Consider the following 17,195-nt stretch of genomic DNA (forward strand, 5'->3'; position numbering starts at 1 on the left):
TTAATTTGGAATAAAAAGTATTATTTACCTCCAATGGAGTGGGCAAGGGTTTCAGGGTCAAACCTTCGCAGAGGAAAGTCATCACTTTAGAAGTAATTATTAGAAATCACACTTTTTAAAAAAAAAAAAAAAATTATATAAAAGGAGTTTTATTGTAATTTGTGAACTTTCCTTGTGGCGTTCAGTGTCTTAGTTCAGTTGCGTAGCATAAAGGAGCAGTGTTCTGCTGCATGAGCTGTGTGCGTATAAGTACAGTCAAACACTGGTGAACATGTGTCAACATTGTCAACGCTACCACCTCTCTTTCATTCTTCTTCAAATTCAATTTCTTTACTAAATCAGATGAATATTCACAATTACAATTGCTAATTTTCGATGGTAATTTCTGACACACTTGATAGTATAGGCGGAGCCGCCTCCACCACCACCACAACCACCGACGACTCCGATCTTAACTTTTCTTTGCATATGAGGCCCGGCGCCACCGCACTTCGAGCCACCTCCGATTCAAACGCCACCGAACTGGATAATTCTACCAATGTTGACGGCGGGGCCGTTCAAGGCCCGATGGAGTCGGCGAATTTCGCCACGAGAAACGTCGAGAATCGTGGAGGACACGACATACCGTTCACTTATCGCCCTCCGTTCCGGCTCATCGCAAAATCAAGGAGAGTCCTCTAAGCTCTGATGCAATTTTCAAGCAGGTACTATTTCAAGGCTCTAATTTTTCTGTTTTGTTTATTATTTGTACGTATGTATTACTTTATTAGTTTAACATTCTATAGCAGAGGCATGCAGGCCTATTCAACCTATGTATAGTAGTGCTTGTTGCTGTTAACAGCCGGCTTATCATCGAAAATTTAATAAAGGTTTGTGCTCTATAATTTTTACTAAATCATATTTGTTTAAGGTTTTTTATTTTGTTGGCTTATTATTGTTTTTACTACTGTTGCAGTATGGATGGTTGATTAAGACTGGTTTTTGGTTTAGTTCAAAAACGTTGAGTGATTGGCCCCTACTTATGTGTTGGTAATGTTGCTTAATTATTTGTTTCCTCCGTTCTCTTTTGCTAATGAATCAATTGTTTTTGGTAGTATTTTGTTTTCTTTGTTTATTATGTAGTTCTTCTTGGTTTAACATGCAGTAAGGGTGCCTTCTAAAATATGGTTTTGTTTTGTTTTGTTTTTTTTTATGAAGTCTTACTCTCCCAGTTTTCCCATTTGCTGCATTTATAGTTGAGAAGTTGGCACAGCAGAAGTGTATATCTGAACCTGTAAGTGATTGAGCGGATCTGTTGCCCAGTTAATTTTTAATTAGTTTTAATGACCATTTGGTTAGCTGGGGTTTACTTCTGTGTACTTTTTCTTTATAATAAAGATAGCATGTTGAAAATACGCTTAGTTGTTTAATTTGTTGGTAAGTTAAAATTTGGATGTTACAGGTTGTTGTTTTTCTTCATGTAATCATTAGCACAGCTGCAATTTTGTATCCAGTTTTCGTGATCCTAGGGTGAGTCCATTTTCCTCTTATAACCTTTTATTTTCATTCACCTTTAAATCCTGTATTTACTATTTAGTAGGTGTACGGTTTCTTGCATAAAGTAATTGGAAGAATGGTTATGTTGCTTTTGACTGGTAATATATAACATTAACACTAAATTTTTTTTTTTCTTTTTTAACAAGAAATTGTCAAGAATTGGGGGATGCAGGAGAATCAGGATTGTCAATATCCTTGACCAACCATAACTTATAATTTTATGATTGGTCCTGATTATTCTACAGTTATAAAAAAGAAGTCTTTCAGAAATTGGAAATACATTAAGTTTTAGATAGGTCCTGAGTTGTATGGTTGTAAAAGAAAAGAGGACCTTTTTTGAAAATTAGTTAAAAGGTTTAGATAAATGGTTCAAATTTCAACAGTGATCCAAAGATTAACATCTTCAAAGGCATTTTCCTTGGCTTCTACTGATAAAAAGGGATGACTGAAATTTCTTGATTAGTCCACTGGCTCTGAATTGTGCAGGTGTGATTCCGCTTTTGTCTCTGGTGTCACTTTGATGCTCTTTGCTTGCATAGTGTGGTTAAAGCTTGTATCTTATGCTCATACTAACAGTGACATGAGATCACTGACCAAGTCAGTTGATAAGGTAGGATGACCTTTAGATAAAAAAGTTTACTGTTAATTACTGCAAATATAAATATATTTATATTCAGGTACAAAAGATGACAAGATTAACGGAATTGAAATATCTTTAACAATTTCTGCTGGGTTTACTGTTAATTACTGCAATTTCTGTTTGTAAAGGAATTGATGTGCTTAATATTCATTTTTAATAAATTGGGAATTGACAAAATGTAGGTAATTGATGCATTGTGATAAACTATATTTCTCTTTTTACATCATAAGAAATATCTTGGAATTTCTTTATATCAGACAGAAGAAAACAATATCTCTCTCTCTTCCTGTCACTATTCTTAATTGGATGGATATTTCAACTTTTACATTTATCCCTTGAATGGATGGTGGGTAAGTATGTGTTCTTTATTTACTCAATAAAGTCCTGTTGTTCTGTTAGGGGTATGCCATGTCTGGTTCTCCAAATGTGGACAATACATATGATGTTAGCTTCAAGAGTTTGGCCTACTTCATGGTTGCCCCCACATTATGTTATCAGGTAAAGACAAGCTTCAGGCACAAATAAACTGAGGAACTTTGTTCTACTTACGAGTTTAAAATTCTAATTATGTTTGTTCAAGCTTTGATTCCTTTTGGTTATATCCCTCTTGTGGCAATTGTTGTCCTTTTTTGACTTTTTAACTTATAGAATTACACAAGATAAGTAGAAGACAACTTTCTCATAAGTTTTGTATAATGTTTGGGTCTGGTATTTTTACAGTTTAGTTGTTCACTTAGCATTGAGAAATTGTGTGGATACCATCATTTTTAACTCTAGACAAAAATTACTTTGGGACTGTTTAAGGTAGATTCAGAACTGTATTCTAAGCTGGTTTGCCTTTGCCACTGTCTGATTATTGGGATAAACATATTACTAACAAAATGTTTATGTTCAGGGTGCTTTTTTATTTATTAAATAGAAATCCAAAACTAGTGAAATATTGTACTATGTTTTAGTAATGGGTACGCTAGAAGTAATATTTTTATCATGGTTTAGTACCTCTGAATATATTGTGATTAGCTAGATATTTATTATGGCCTGTTGGTGCAGCTATCTACTTCAGATACTTTCAGGCTTTCTTCTAGAGGACGTTAGACTCAATTTATTTTGGCTTCCGATGATGATCTTTTATTTTTTTCTAACCTTTGCATGTTGGGAGGGGGATTGAGCGTAAATCAATCAATTTGTCCATGTCTTTTATATATACAGGAATGCATTATTTGTCATGTCCTACCGATAATCTGCTCATCAATTTTGAAAAAGTCGTTCAGAAGAGACAATAGAGCATACCATTTACATTCAATGCTCTGGAAACGTGTCCAGATGTATTACAGCTCCTCTTTTTTATTGTATGTAATTTTGTTCATGGTCTTGATGCTTTTTGATGAATTAACTGTCTGAGAAATGTTGCTGCATTTTTTGCTCAAATGATTTTAAAGATATTAAATACCTGCTGTACTTATATTGTGTTAGACTGCTTTCTAATCAGTCACGTTATATTTGTTCTACATAGTTTATATACTTTTGATCATTCCCTGAAAGTAATTATAGGGACTCTTTGTTTTGTGATGCTAGCTTTTTAAAATACTTTTTACTTTTACTTTTTTTTAATTTTGCAGAAACTTATTTACGTGTCAATTAAATAGTTTGGATCAAGTCGTATGTTTTTTTTAGCCTAATGTTTGGGTTTTTTGCTTTATCATTGTGATCTTGCTGTGACAATCTTTTATTTTCGCTGGTTGTCATTGTAGCCAATTTTTCCACGTACGGCATACATACGAAGGGGTTGGGTGGTCCGTCAGTTTGTCAAGTTAATAATATTTACAGGAGTTATGGGATTCATAATTGAACAGGTAAGTAGTAACTGGGTTTGTGATTAAGAACCATTCTTACCTTCTCTTTTCTTTTTTTTTTTTGATGGGGGTGGGGCAGAGGCAGGCACAAGGATTCTGACAACGTTTCATTGGTTAATTTTGCAGTATATTAATCCCATCATGCTGAATTCTCAACACCCTTTGAAAGGGAATTTTTTATATGCCATTGAGAGAGTTTTGAAGCTTTCAGTTCCAAATCTATATGTGTGGCTCTGCATGTTCTACTGCTTTTTTCACCTTTGGTGTGTCTTCTTTCCTTGATTAGTGGACCTTGTTCTTTCTTCTTTCTCTTCTAGATAACTTTACTCTGCCATATTTTTTCTAATGTTTCATGTCAATAATGAATAATTCTACGGCTAGATTTCCCACTTTTTTTCTAAAATTTTGTCATTTTGACTGTACCAATTTGCATAGGTGTAATTCAGTTGTGTTCATTTTTCTAATTTCATAAACCAGGCTCATTCAAATTCAACCCTTTTTAAATGATCAATGCAATCATTTAAATTGCTCAGATCCATTTTGTTCATCATAATTTATAGTTAATTTGTAAAGCTGCTTCTTAGAATGCAGTATTCTATGCACTCAAATAGACATGCTTTTTGGTTTGTTAGCTAGACATTAACTGCAACACTCATCAATTATAGCAAGTCTTGATATTTTCCCCACAATATGATGTTAATTTTCCCAGAGGAAGATCTCTCTTATGGATAATTCTTTTGATATAGGCTAAATATACTTGCTGAATTGCTTTGCTTTGGTGATCGTGAATTTTATAAAGATTGGTGGAATGCAAAAACTGTTGAGGAGGTAGGTCATATATCCTCCAAAATGTTTTCCTTGTACTTTTACTTTGATAAATCTCTGCTGAATTGAACTGAGGAACTCTGTTTTTTTTATGTACTTCCATGTTTTGCGGCTGTCATCAGTACTGGAGAAAGTGGAATATGGTATGATTCTTTACACAAAAGCCTTTAGTTCTTTCAATCAAGAAATGTGATGTAGTTTATTGCCTTTCAATGTATTGTTAATTTTCTTTCACTGGTTAGAAATAGTGTGGATGGGATGAACTGAGACAATATTTCAGTACATTGTTTCTTTTCTTTCTAGGATTAGATACCATATGTTGTTGTCTTTACCACTTTGAATATATAGTAGTTAAAGTAAAATGAAATTTGAACTGCCACATTATCTTGAAATTCTTTCCTTTCACTTCTTCAGATGAATCATCTGTTTGCTCTTTGCTTTAGTTTATATTTTTACATCTTGGTCAAATATTTTTGCCCCTGCTGTCTAGTAAGTTATGCTTAAGTTTCCTTGTGTCGAGTTCTTTTTAATCCCATTGGGGAACATCTTTTTCTGTTTTGGAGGGAATTTATTGATAAAGGCACCAGAAAATTTATAATATTCCAAGTGCCAATGCTATATTGAAATCATTAGATTGAAGAGTTCTTCTAGTTTTCCTATATTTTATCTGTTCATGTTTAAGCTTATCTGATTTCAATAATTTAATTTTTGTGTCCTTAACTGCTAATTCTTTCTTTTCTTTGATGGAATGGCTGATCACAGCCTGTTCATAAATGGTTGGTTCGGCATATCTATTTTCCATGCTTACGACATGGTATTCCTAAGGTAATTGGCCCTTTCCATACCTTTTTCTGTGTGGCTACTTTTTATTCTTTTTTAGTTTATAACTGTGGGATTAGCACCATGCTACTCACAACAAAGAACTGCGAAGTGTTATACCAAAAATTTGGACACCCTTCAGGATTATAGATTAACAATATATTTATGCTTATGATTTTATTTATTCACAGGATCAAGCTAAATAATTGATACTTTGTGGTACTTACTAAAAAATTTTGGTTTGATTTTTTTTTTGGTTTTATCCATACTCAGAATGTTGCAATTCTCATCGCATTCTTAGTTTCGGCTGTATTCCATGAGGTTGGTTGCTTTCTTTCTGTGTGTTTTTTTAAATCAATTTTGATTTCTTTAATGTATAATATCTCGTGATCAGTTCTCTCATACCTGTAGAAGAGATGAAAACTTATATTTACTTATTTTTTTAACATTATTATTGTTTATGTCATCAGCATATTCGGGGATAACAATACGCAATTGTATTCAAATTATATAAAGACTATAACATTAGCATCAGCCCCAGGATTGCTGAGGCAATGTTATGAATGCAATCTGTTATCTTCGGTCATTTCAAAGTCCCGAAGCAACAAAATAAATGAAAAGAATTAAAATGGAAATTTATATAGCAAATAAAACTTCTTCAATGAACTTATAAAACAATTTACCAGAATAAAGCTTCACTAACATTGAAAGTATATGCATGTATCTTATTGGAAGAAACTGATTTACTGAAGGATTGTGATTTTGTGATCCGAAACGAAATTGACTGATTCCTTAGTTTCTTCTAACTTCTAAATTTTTTATAACACTATTGACGAACTGATTTTTTGAATCAAATAAGTTGATTAAGTTAATAATTTTAACAATGACAGACTAGGGCTATCTCTTTAGGTATCTGTACATCTTGCTATGTGTTGTTGGATTTTATTTTTGCCTTTTATGGTGTATTTTACAGCTACTTCGATTTTAGCTTATGCGGTTATGTGATGCTATCTTTGTCCACAGCTGTGCATTGCTGTTCCTTGCCACATCTTCAAGTTGTGGGCCTTTATTGGCATCATGTTTCAGGTATGAATGTTGTAACTTCTTCATAACTTGGATGGAAAATCTTTGTTTAAAATTAATTTGTGATGTAATTAAATTTGACTCTCCATTGCCCTCTCTCCCCCCTGCAGAAAGTTTCTTTTAGAACAGAGGAAATATAACATTTACTACTATTAAAGAGATGAGCTGAATTGATGCTAATGTTTAGGCTGTTGATTAATGATCATTTAAATCAGGTTCCTTTGGTGTTGATCACTAACTATTTGCAAAGGAGGTTCAAGAGCTCTATGGTATGTATTGATTTTTATGCGCACACATTTTTCAACACACATATAATATATCATGGTGTGATTGAGTGTTACTTTATCTTTAATTCAAAATTACCTAATCGTATGATGACACATGACCTATGTATTTAATTGTGTACTCAAAAGTGTAAACATATAGCATTGCTCTTTTGTTTTTAATATTTTTGTTCTCTTCATTTTCCAAACTCTTAAAAATATGAAAACATTTATGAGTAATGCAATGTACACAACTCGTATGCACAACATTATACACAAACAATAATATGTCCTCATATGATTGGATAATTGAAAATTAAAGATAAACTAACACTCAATCACAAGGTGATATGCTATTGTTTGTACACATATATAGTTTTATTGAACATTTATATAGATACTCAGCATTATGCATGGACCAGTGGGAAATACATGTTGAATTGAATGGAGATATGTTTTGAAATGTCAGGTTGGAAATATGATGTTTTGGTTCATTTTCTGCATATTTGGTCAACCCATGTGTGTGCTTCTGTATTACCATGACTTGATGAATCGTGGGGGGACTTCCGACTGAACAAATGGTGATAGTGGTGTGTTGTTTCCGCCATTATGCAGGCTTAACGTGCGAGACCGCCTACTCCAGTGGACTTTTGGTGACAAAGTCTTGCTTTTGCACATGATACATGATAGAGCTAATGACTCGGTCTATACATATAAATGTGCTAAATGAAATCTATCTATGCCTCAACTCCTCATCTTAAAGCTCTCTTTTTCTCTGTGAGCTACAGTTATATTAATAAAAATTTTCCACTTGGAAGAAGACAACATTTTCAAATTCAATAAAACTATGCGATTACATCTGTGGTATACAAAGCTATTAAGAGAGTTTAATTCTAAATAAAAACATGTGACTTATATAAACGAAGGTGGAAAAGTGTTTTGCGTCAAACCTCGAGTAAGGTAAAGTAATTCACTCAAATGATGGTATTTGTGAGTCTTTTTTTTCCATTCAATTCCAATCATCATATTAAATCTATTAACAGTAATTATTTAATCAATAATAACAATATTAATTTTAACGAAGGATTCTGACTTAACTAGTTTGAATCTGAATTCATGTGTATTTTAAATAAGTCAAATTTTAATTGAAATAACTTTAGATTTTCTAAAGTGAACCCAATTTGAGACTAACAAAGATATCAAAACCCATTTTGTGAATGATTTTTTTTCTTTTTTAGAGTTTTTTCTCTTTTTCTAATAACTCTTTTCTTCTCTAGAGTTAGTATTCATCGGTTCAAAACTCTTTTAGATTCAAAGTTTTACTTAAACTCAATTTGATTGGTCTCTACTGTTAATTAAATTATATTTTAGTAAAAAGTAATATTATATATACTTATTTTGAATATATAAATAGGTATATAATTATATGTATTATCACATAATTAAATATTATTTTATTTTTAATTTAAAATCATTTAATCACATAATAAGAGATATAAATGGGTGCTTAAAATGCATTTACCTAAATTTAGTGGGTGGGAAAAATTAAGAAGGTTAGTCCATACATATTATTTTTGTCAGCGCTTCACAAATGTCAAAATATCACGGCTCACTTTATTTATTTTTACTTTAAAAAATGGACAATAAAATGCACAATTCTCCCCGGATCATTAACTCCACTGAACGAACCAGAGCTCTGGGCAGAAAAAAGTAGCAGCTTTTAGGTGAAAGACTTTGCATTTAATATCGAAGAGAGAGCCCAAAATCCACCCTGAGTTCTTGTTTTAAAAAGCATCATGGAAGATTTCAGATCCAAATCATGCGGCGATGGAAGAATGCAGATAGTCAATTACCATGGGTCAACAACAGGAGGGCCGGGCTTCCATGGCAATGGAATCGAAGATCTCAGGTGTTACAGTGCAAGTTATGCTTCTTCAGTGGCGCCGCCGCCACAAACTCAACAGCCCCAAAACAATGATGCTAAGTTCAAGAAAGGTAAGTCAACAAATGGATCTTCTTCGAGAAGTTGGAGTTTTAATGATCCGGAGCTGCAGAGGAAGAAGCGGGTTGCTAGCTATAAGGTGTACACTGTTGAAGGGAAGGTTAAAGGGTCTTTCAAGAAGAGTTTTAGGTGGATTAAGGAGAGGTGTTCTAGAGTTGTCTATGGTTGGTGGTAATTTCTTTCTTTCTTTCTTTCTTTCTTTCTTTTCTTATATGTTTTATGTTATTATATTAGTACTTCTGTTTTATATAATTGAGGGTTTATTGGGAATGGATTCTATTGATGGATAACAATGATCTTATTTCGCTTTGTATATTTAGAATGTCATAATAGCATTATGAAATTTCAATTGCTCTGGCTAGGAGCTTACCTTTCATTGTTTAGCTCATATTGCTGATCAAATTTCACTGAGAATTAGGGCATGTTGGCTTGAGTTCAGCATTGTTACAGCTCATTTTCTATAGTTATCTTCTATGAACAAAATAAATATCTGATCTGCCTGATTGAGGGAATTAATTTCAGAAATATGAGATTGCATTTTGCTGTGTCTTGCTTATGTTCTTTAGAGTTACAGCTACTTGAGATGAAGATCATGAGAGAATTTGGTTTCTTTTCAAAATCTATGAAACATGAATTTTCTGATTTTATGGAGTTTGCTTCTAAAATTTTCCCATTCTCCATATTCTCAAATGTTAGAAGGCCACATTTTCTCTTTGGCTCACCATGCTAGCTATGGTAGCACAATCTGGGATTTTTCAAGAGCTTTTTTGGGGAACTTGAAACTCATGTTAGCTATTGCAAATTAAAATTACACATGATGGTGATGAGTGGTGGGTGTGTTTGGGACTGTGGAGAGGCCCTTTGTGTGGAAGTGTTCCCAATCCCAAACCCATTTTTGTTTTAGAGGCGTGCTCATTTTATGCAACAAGATACACGCATCATATCATTAGCTTCTAAGGTAATGAATTCAAGTCAATCACTAGAAATATCATCCCACTCCAACCCAACCCTAAGCTAAGCTCATTGACCATAGGAATTGTGAAGGCTCACTTGATTACCAGTGCTGAGGACTTAACTGGTCACCAATTGGCACCATCAATAACAATGGTTGAGTAAAGAGTTTCTGAACTTCCATGAGGTGGTTTGACATCACACCCTTCACATGAAAATCAGTCTTTGGTTTTTCTGCACTATTGGTTGACATAAATGTATTTTCATACGCAATATAACTATGTGCACACACTATTAAGTGTCCAATTAGATACACAGATAATGTATCATCATATAATTAGAGAATTGTGAATTAAGAATAAAATGACACATAATCATATGATGACACATCATTTATTTATCCAATTGTATACTAAAAATATGTATATATAATATTAATCTTTCATACGCCCTTAAATTTTGAAGAAAGAAATATATAGGATATTTTAGGGAGAGCCAATGTAGATAATGTTAGATTTAATCGAAACTTGTAAACATAAGCCAATCCTATATTGAAATAGGAATAAAGGACATTCAATTTAAATGTAACTAAATAAGTAAATATTGAAATAATACTTAGGGGTTGACACTTTATAATTAGATTGGGAATGAATGTTCCAAGTTAAATGAACAAATGTTCTTTCAACAGCCACAAAAATACATTATCAAGGCAGAAGCCAGAAACTAAAAGAATAACCTCGTTCCATTTGGAAATAACCATAATTGAAATCAGTACGGGTGTTTCTTTGATGGAATGGACATTTTATGTTCAGGATTTTGAGTAAAATATTAAATGATGAATGGAACAATCCTAGTCTATTTGAAACATGCATTCCAATCCCTTCAATCCTTGAAAGAACATTAGAAGAGACTTCTTTTTTAACAGAACTTGAAGCAGTCCGGAACAAGTTGGTGAAACAAGCTTGTGCTTGACTTCAATCATACGTAACGTGTCTCATGAATTTTACATAATTTCATAAATGTTTAGAAAATATTATTAATGTCACCAACAGCTTAGCCAGCTGGGATTCTTTTTGGCACATTGTTTGTTTAATAAGAAAAACTGGTGTGACCTTCGTAGAAAGTGTTGACATTGAAATTAGGTTATTCGAACTCCCTTCCCCCAACAGAGTACATTTCTAAAATATCAGATCTAAAGCTTTTCACACGAGCTGCCATATTATTTCAATAAGAGATGGAATTATGAATCAAACAAATTATGTTCAACAGTTTTACATCTAAAGAAATTACTCCCTTTGAGTTCAGATTATTAACCACAGCTTAAAAGTTATCATATCGCAAGCACCATAAAACATATTCACATGACACATGACACATGACACGACACGGTTAAAACTAGCTTCCATGAATTTTTAAATTGAAGAAACCTGGATCTGCATTTGCAAAGTAATATTAGAACTAAAGAGGAAAACCGATACAGAGGCCGATTTACAGAGCCAACAAGTTATAAACCTGTGAGTTTCAAACATAAAAAATTAAAGCGTAAAATGAACAGCCGACCCTGGAAATAAGGGTTCAACTGATTGAAAACAAGAAATACGAGTAGCCGTGAAAATACACCCAGCATTATGGACAGAGCCTTAACTCTTTCTTTTTTTTGCCATTAAATTCAGCATTTGAAACTTGTTTTTCCAAATCAACTTCTCCTTTACCTATGCAATTCCAAATCCTGATTTTCCCTTGCTTTCTCTGATACTCCTCGATAATAACCTATTTTACTGCAAGTCACATCATACCAACTTCACGATTTACAATGCATAGTAGCAGGCATCTAATAATGAACCCTCTCATCACCATCAAAATGCAGGCCCTCAATGCCCTTGAGGGTAGTTTCATAAGTTTTAATGTGAGTGGTATTTCTCCCGGATGATGAGCGCTTTGGATCTGAAGATCCGACAGGAGAACTTCTTTGTGCGCTTGAAATTCTGTGCACTGCTCCAGGGCTTGCATCTGTAGTACGAGACCGTTGATGATCAGCCTCAGTTCCAGCAAATGCATCCCGACTGCTAGAAACAGCAGCAGCTCGCCTAGAGGATCCACCTGATCGACCTACAACATAGGAGCTTGATAGCTGCATGCTCCAAGCATAACGCAGGTTAAAGTCCAAAACAATGCAACACAGTAAATCAAGGCATTGGCATTCTTGTGAAACAATTTTCCAAAAATCTCATTTATGTCAAATAAAAGTTGACATGTATGAAAAGATGAAAACCACAAACTAGGCAGACTAACACCAAACAATCACATGCCTATTTTATGAGTTTCATTCAACACCCTAACAGAGCAAGGTTGAAGAAAGTATTCAAATTCTACCAAATGTTTTTCAATCCCAAGATAAATAAATAAATAAATAAATAACTGCGAGGGAAACAAAGTCTGAAATCATGCATGTAAACAAACATGATTAAATAGCAAGCATGCAAAACAAGACATAAAAAACAAAACCAAACAACTTACCATAGCATCTTTACTAATTCCAGATTCATTTACAACTGGACTCTTCTGCTTTGAGAAATTTCCAGAACTTATGATGGGTCCTGACGCCATTCTCCGCCGTGAGGACTCCAATGAAGACACAACAACTTGTCGACCATCTTCTCCACCTGCAACAAAATAAGTAACCACAATGAACACAAGCATATCTCAAAACAGAGGAGGAAGGTGAAGGAAGGACTGCTAAGAAAGACAGAAAATCAATTAAAAAAGATTGGATAACACAAAAGGAAAAGAAATTGATGTCAATAATTACCAGAAAGCAAGAGATAAGAGATAAAAAAAATGAAAAACTTTAAATAAAGGACTCCTATTAATGTAATCAAAATTCTCCCAATACACATTTCCCACCAATCTAGCAAATGAAATGAAGAAAAAACCTGTTTGTCTGTCAGCACTGTGTATAACAGGAGGTGTCGCAGAACTAGTTCCCACACCAGGGACCTGATGGAAACAAGTATTTCACAAATGCATCCAACACTAACAACAAAAACACATAAGACACTAACTTACAATGGTACGAGCTGGTGGTGTCGCCAGCTGTGATTGCTGATACTTCAAAATGGTCCAATCAAATACATAATCAAATTGGAAGCCTGTGTCAAGAATCAATAGACTAAAAGATTAAAGAAACTAATCTTACTCAACTGATCTCAAAGATAAGTTTCAGCAAATAAAAATAACTAAAACCTTCGCGAATGAAGAGGTCCCGGAATATTCTTTTCAAATAGGCATAATCAGGCTTATCATCAAATCGCAATGAACGACAATAATGGAAGTATGAAGCAAATTCTGTTGGATAGCCCCGACACAAGGCCTGGAAAAGCAAAGTATCTCCAGTTAACAGTTTTCTATAACCTGGAAAAAGGAAGTACACATGCATCAGATGGTTCAGATATAACTTACCTCTATGGAAGTAGAAACTTTCTTTTCACTAATTTTCTCATATTTCTGTTTCTTAGTTCCTGCTTTCAATCCCTGCCATGGAAGGCTACCAAGCAAAAGGTGGAATCACTAAAGGCATTAACAGAGCAAGCAATATAAGAAGCTAGAGAAGGCTTAAATAATCACCTTCCTCTCAAGAAGTACATAAGGACATAACCAAGAGACTCTAGGTCATCCCTCCGGCTTTGCTCTGGGAATTCCAACAAACATGAGAGAAAAAATCCACATTAACAAAAAGAAAGAAAAGATACTCAAGCAGAAGTTCCACACATAAACAAGAAAGCTAGTTCTATGGTAAACACACAAAGCATACCAATCCCGAGATGAGTGTTCATGCTGGCATATCTTGCAGTACCAGTCAAATTTTTATTCTCTCTGCAGTCATTAACAGTAAGATGAACAACCGGCTTACAGAAATTAAACACAAATCATCCACACTATGAAGTAGAGAAACATTCTATTAAAATCATAAAAAAGAGAGAAACAAGAAAGTTAGGGCAAATAGATCAATAGACACGGTACAGTATCTCAAAAGCCTAAACTATAGGTACTCAAATAATTCCAATTTAATTCAAAGCTAATAATATTAACTGAACATCATGAGATAATTATATAACCAGAACACTATTATATAGTCATAAGAATTTATAGAACAAAATTTCTTGCAACAAAATTCAGTGAAAAATTTAAAGGCATTAGCAAAAGCAGATGTTATTGCTTCATCTAAGACCTAAAGATATAAATGTTACCAGGGATTCTCTGAACTGAAAAAACAAATAAACATATGCTTAATTCAAATGCTCAACTGAATAAAATAGAAAAAAAAAAAAAAGGATCACTGTTTGCACTTCAGGATAAGAAAAGGAATGAGAGAGAAGATGTAACGAGATGAGCAAAATGGTTTCAAGGCCAAGCTGAAAATGAGCAGGTAAACAACCTAGTCACTAACCTGAGTAGCACATAAGCTCTATAACCATGGCATTATATGCACAGGATTCTAAAAATCTAGTTTCATTTGTCTTACATAACATTCAAAGTTGACACTTAAGCACAAACATAGTCTTCTCACCTGTAAGGAATATGTTGATGGGTTGAACTATCTCTATATTTCTTTGCCAGACCAAAATCAATGGCATAGACCTGTTAAGTGTGAGCAAATCAGAATCACTACATGGGATCCCCTTTTGTTTTAAGAAATGAAAGTAAGAGATATGTTCTAGATCAAAAACCTGATTAGCCCGTCTTCCTAAGCCCATAAGAAAATTGTCAGGTTTAATATCTCGATGTAGGAATGATTTTGAATGAATGAACTCAACACGATTAATCTGAAAAAAATTGACAATTGCCATACAAATAAATGATTTTCAAAGAGTATTTGGATGACAAGGCAAATAATAAATATCAAATAGAAATTACCATCTGATCTGCAAGCATAAGAACTGTCTTCAAAGAGAGTTTCCTACTACAGAAGTTAAATAGATCTTCAAGACTGGGTCCAAGCAGATCCATCACTAGAACATTATAGTCTCCCTCAACACCAAACCATCTCACATTTGGAATCCCAGCTGCCAAAATAAAAATGATCAGATATATAACACAATTGTTATCACAGTAAACAAAAACTTCTGACAACAGTTCAAATTTAATGAAATGAGAAAAGCATAAAAAGATAATCTAATTACTTCCTCCCTGCAGGATTCTGTATAATTTGGATTCATATAGCAACTGTGGATGCTTTGTCTTGATGTTTTCCTGATTATAAGAAACATTGAACACTTTCAATATTAAAAAGTATTCATAACAGCAAAGAATGAACTGAATAAAAATGGCAGCAACCACCATGATCTGACAAGACACATGACATGAAGAAAATTCATTTCTGTGGTGTTTACATCAATCAAACAGATAAATTACATGAAATAACTTCCCAACTGTTCTGGAAGTTGTGAGAATTAAACCAACGGCATAAAAAATGTAACAGTGCATGAACAAATTAACTATCATAATATTTTCCTCTGATCAATTTAACAAATCAGAAAGTTAAACCTAAAAAATTTTTACAGAACACCATCATCAACACCTGTGGAACTGAAGTGAGCATTTCATTTGCACGCAGCTCAAAAGGCAATAGCATTAGGCACGATAATATATATAGGTGAAGAATAGCATGTCAACCAGCTTCAATATACAGCTGAGTACAGTAAAAATGTTACTTCCCAAATCAAAACAAATCTATGGATGCACTTATCAAAATTTTTGCAATGAGGTTGTTCTGCTGACCTACTAGCTTGCACAGTCAATTGTAAAATTGTAACAGTGCTTTCATGAATGAATTCCTGTTAAGAATTGTCAAGATATTTTGTATTGACTAGCCATTTTGATCCACAAAATTTAATTCTACGACCAATGTTGCAAGTTGTAACTGAAGTAGCATAACTCAAGTTCAACAAAATAAATATATGGTTATTCATGGTTCTACCCAAAATTTATTCAGGCCAGCAGGCATCAATTACCCACATACTGTCACCAGAAGTCATGAAAATACTACGTGCAACCTAACAAAAGAAAAGGAAAAATAAAGAAATTCATAAAATTCAAGTTAAATAACACTCACGAGCTTAATGGCGACCTCTTCGTTAGTCTGAATATTAGTACCTATACAAACAATTCAACAATCAATTACGGTCAGCAGAAAAACGAAACAAATCCATATATTACAACAACGAATTGAGCAAACCAAGATAGATCTCTCCAAATGACCCGCTACCGATTTTCCGACCCAGCCGAAACTTGTTCCCCACACGAGGCTCCATCAACACCAATTACAATTAAAAGCCTTAGCTCTTCTATTCACAAACAAACCCTAACTAATAACTCTAGATTATTATTTTAAAAAAAAAGAAAACTCAGAAATAATCGAATAACAATTTCTCAAAAACACGACACTCCCCGCCGAATCGACTGCACCAACAACCTATAAAAGCCTTCAAAAAAACTCTATCTAATCTCAAAAAAAAAAAAAACCTATAAGATTGTAAAAAGATAATGAAATTGAAGATCTAGGGTTTCTTTCTTTTCCCCTAAAATTAAAGGAAAAGAAAACGAAAACAGCGTGCAGTTAGATTAAGAAAAGGCAATCGAGCGTAGTGCTATCGGCATCTCTCTCTATCTGTAAGGGCTTTCTTTTTTTATCGCATTTGGGATGGGATGGGAGACTGATCTAATAGAAGCAATTACTTTGAACAACGGACAATCTGTGTGGGTCTACGTTGCTTTTTTTTTTTTTTAATCTTTAAATTATAAAATAAAAATAAAGGAGTCGTGTTCAGAGAAATGCGTGACCAGGCGTAGTCGTGGAGAGATAAATGTGTGACGACGCGTTCTGTATACGCGTGGCGTAAGTTGTCGAGAGAACAGGGTAGAAACGGATAAGCGCCAGTGTCTGCTGTTGCGTCATTGTCACGTGACCATGTCGGAGCGTTCCTGTCACGTGATTAATTTGCCTGTGAAGTCATTTGCGTGATGCTGAATCTATTTTATCTATACGTACGCTTGAGCATTCGGGTGCTTTTCAGTTTTGAACCTCCTGTAGGATCAGTTTATCTTAATTAAAAATAGTTGGATTTAAACTTAATTTAAAATCGACCCAAAGTCAAGGGGAATTCATAGCTTTGGCTGGAATTAATTAAAACAATATTATTTAAATTTAATTTAAATTTATAATT

General features: G+C 33.7%; 3 protein-coding genes across 3 annotated transcripts; 2 read left to right on the forward strand and 1 right to left on the reverse strand.

Moving 5' to 3' along the window:
• The first annotated feature begins 259 nt into the window (after nt 1-259).
• LOC123199911 (diacylglycerol O-acyltransferase 1A-like) lies at nt 260-7,841 on the forward strand. The gene is given in 17 exon segments (XM_044614951.1): nt 260-640; nt 643-704; nt 786-869; nt 956-1,029; nt 1,198-1,273; nt 1,442-1,509; nt 2,023-2,146; nt 2,576-2,674; nt 3,928-4,029; nt 4,156-4,292; nt 4,776-4,857; nt 4,977-4,997; nt 5,617-5,679; nt 5,947-5,994; nt 6,697-6,759; nt 6,972-7,025; nt 7,489-7,841. Coding segments are annotated over 17 exon segments (1,527 nt in total). The 5' UTR covers nt 260-375; the 3' UTR covers nt 7,594-7,841.
• Nucleotides 7,842-8,638: 797 nt separating this feature from the next.
• On the forward strand, nt 8,639-9,397 carry LOC123199913. Its single transcript, XM_044614953.1, has one exon. It carries the CDS (start codon nt 8,816-8,818, stop codon nt 9,194-9,196), a length of 381 nt encoding a protein of 126 aa, XP_044470888.1. The 5' UTR covers nt 8,639-8,815; the 3' UTR covers nt 9,197-9,397.
• Nucleotides 9,398-11,406: 2,009 nt separating this feature from the next.
• Nucleotides 11,407-16,714, reverse strand: LOC123199912 (casein kinase 1-like protein 1). The gene is made up of 14 exons (XM_044614952.1): nt 16,208-16,714; nt 16,085-16,125; nt 15,153-15,222; nt 14,887-15,035; nt 14,700-14,795; nt 14,540-14,610; nt 13,784-13,845; nt 13,597-13,660; nt 13,432-13,516; nt 13,216-13,342; nt 13,039-13,121; nt 12,906-12,969; nt 12,490-12,635; nt 11,407-12,103 (listed from the first exon to the last, which is right to left on the reverse strand). The coding sequence occupies exons 1-14, from the start codon at nt 16,281-16,283 to the stop codon at nt 11,804-11,806; spliced, it is 1,434 nt and encodes a 477-aa protein (XP_044470887.1). The 5' UTR covers nt 16,284-16,714; the 3' UTR covers nt 11,407-11,803.
• Nucleotides 16,715-17,195: the final 481 nt, after the last annotated feature.

Source organism: Mangifera indica, chromosome 17, assembly GCF_011075055.1.
Source record: "Mangifera indica cultivar Alphonso chromosome 17, CATAS_Mindica_2.1, whole genome shotgun sequence".
NCBI classification, from domain to species: Eukaryota; Viridiplantae; Streptophyta; class Magnoliopsida; order Sapindales; family Anacardiaceae; genus Mangifera; species Mangifera indica.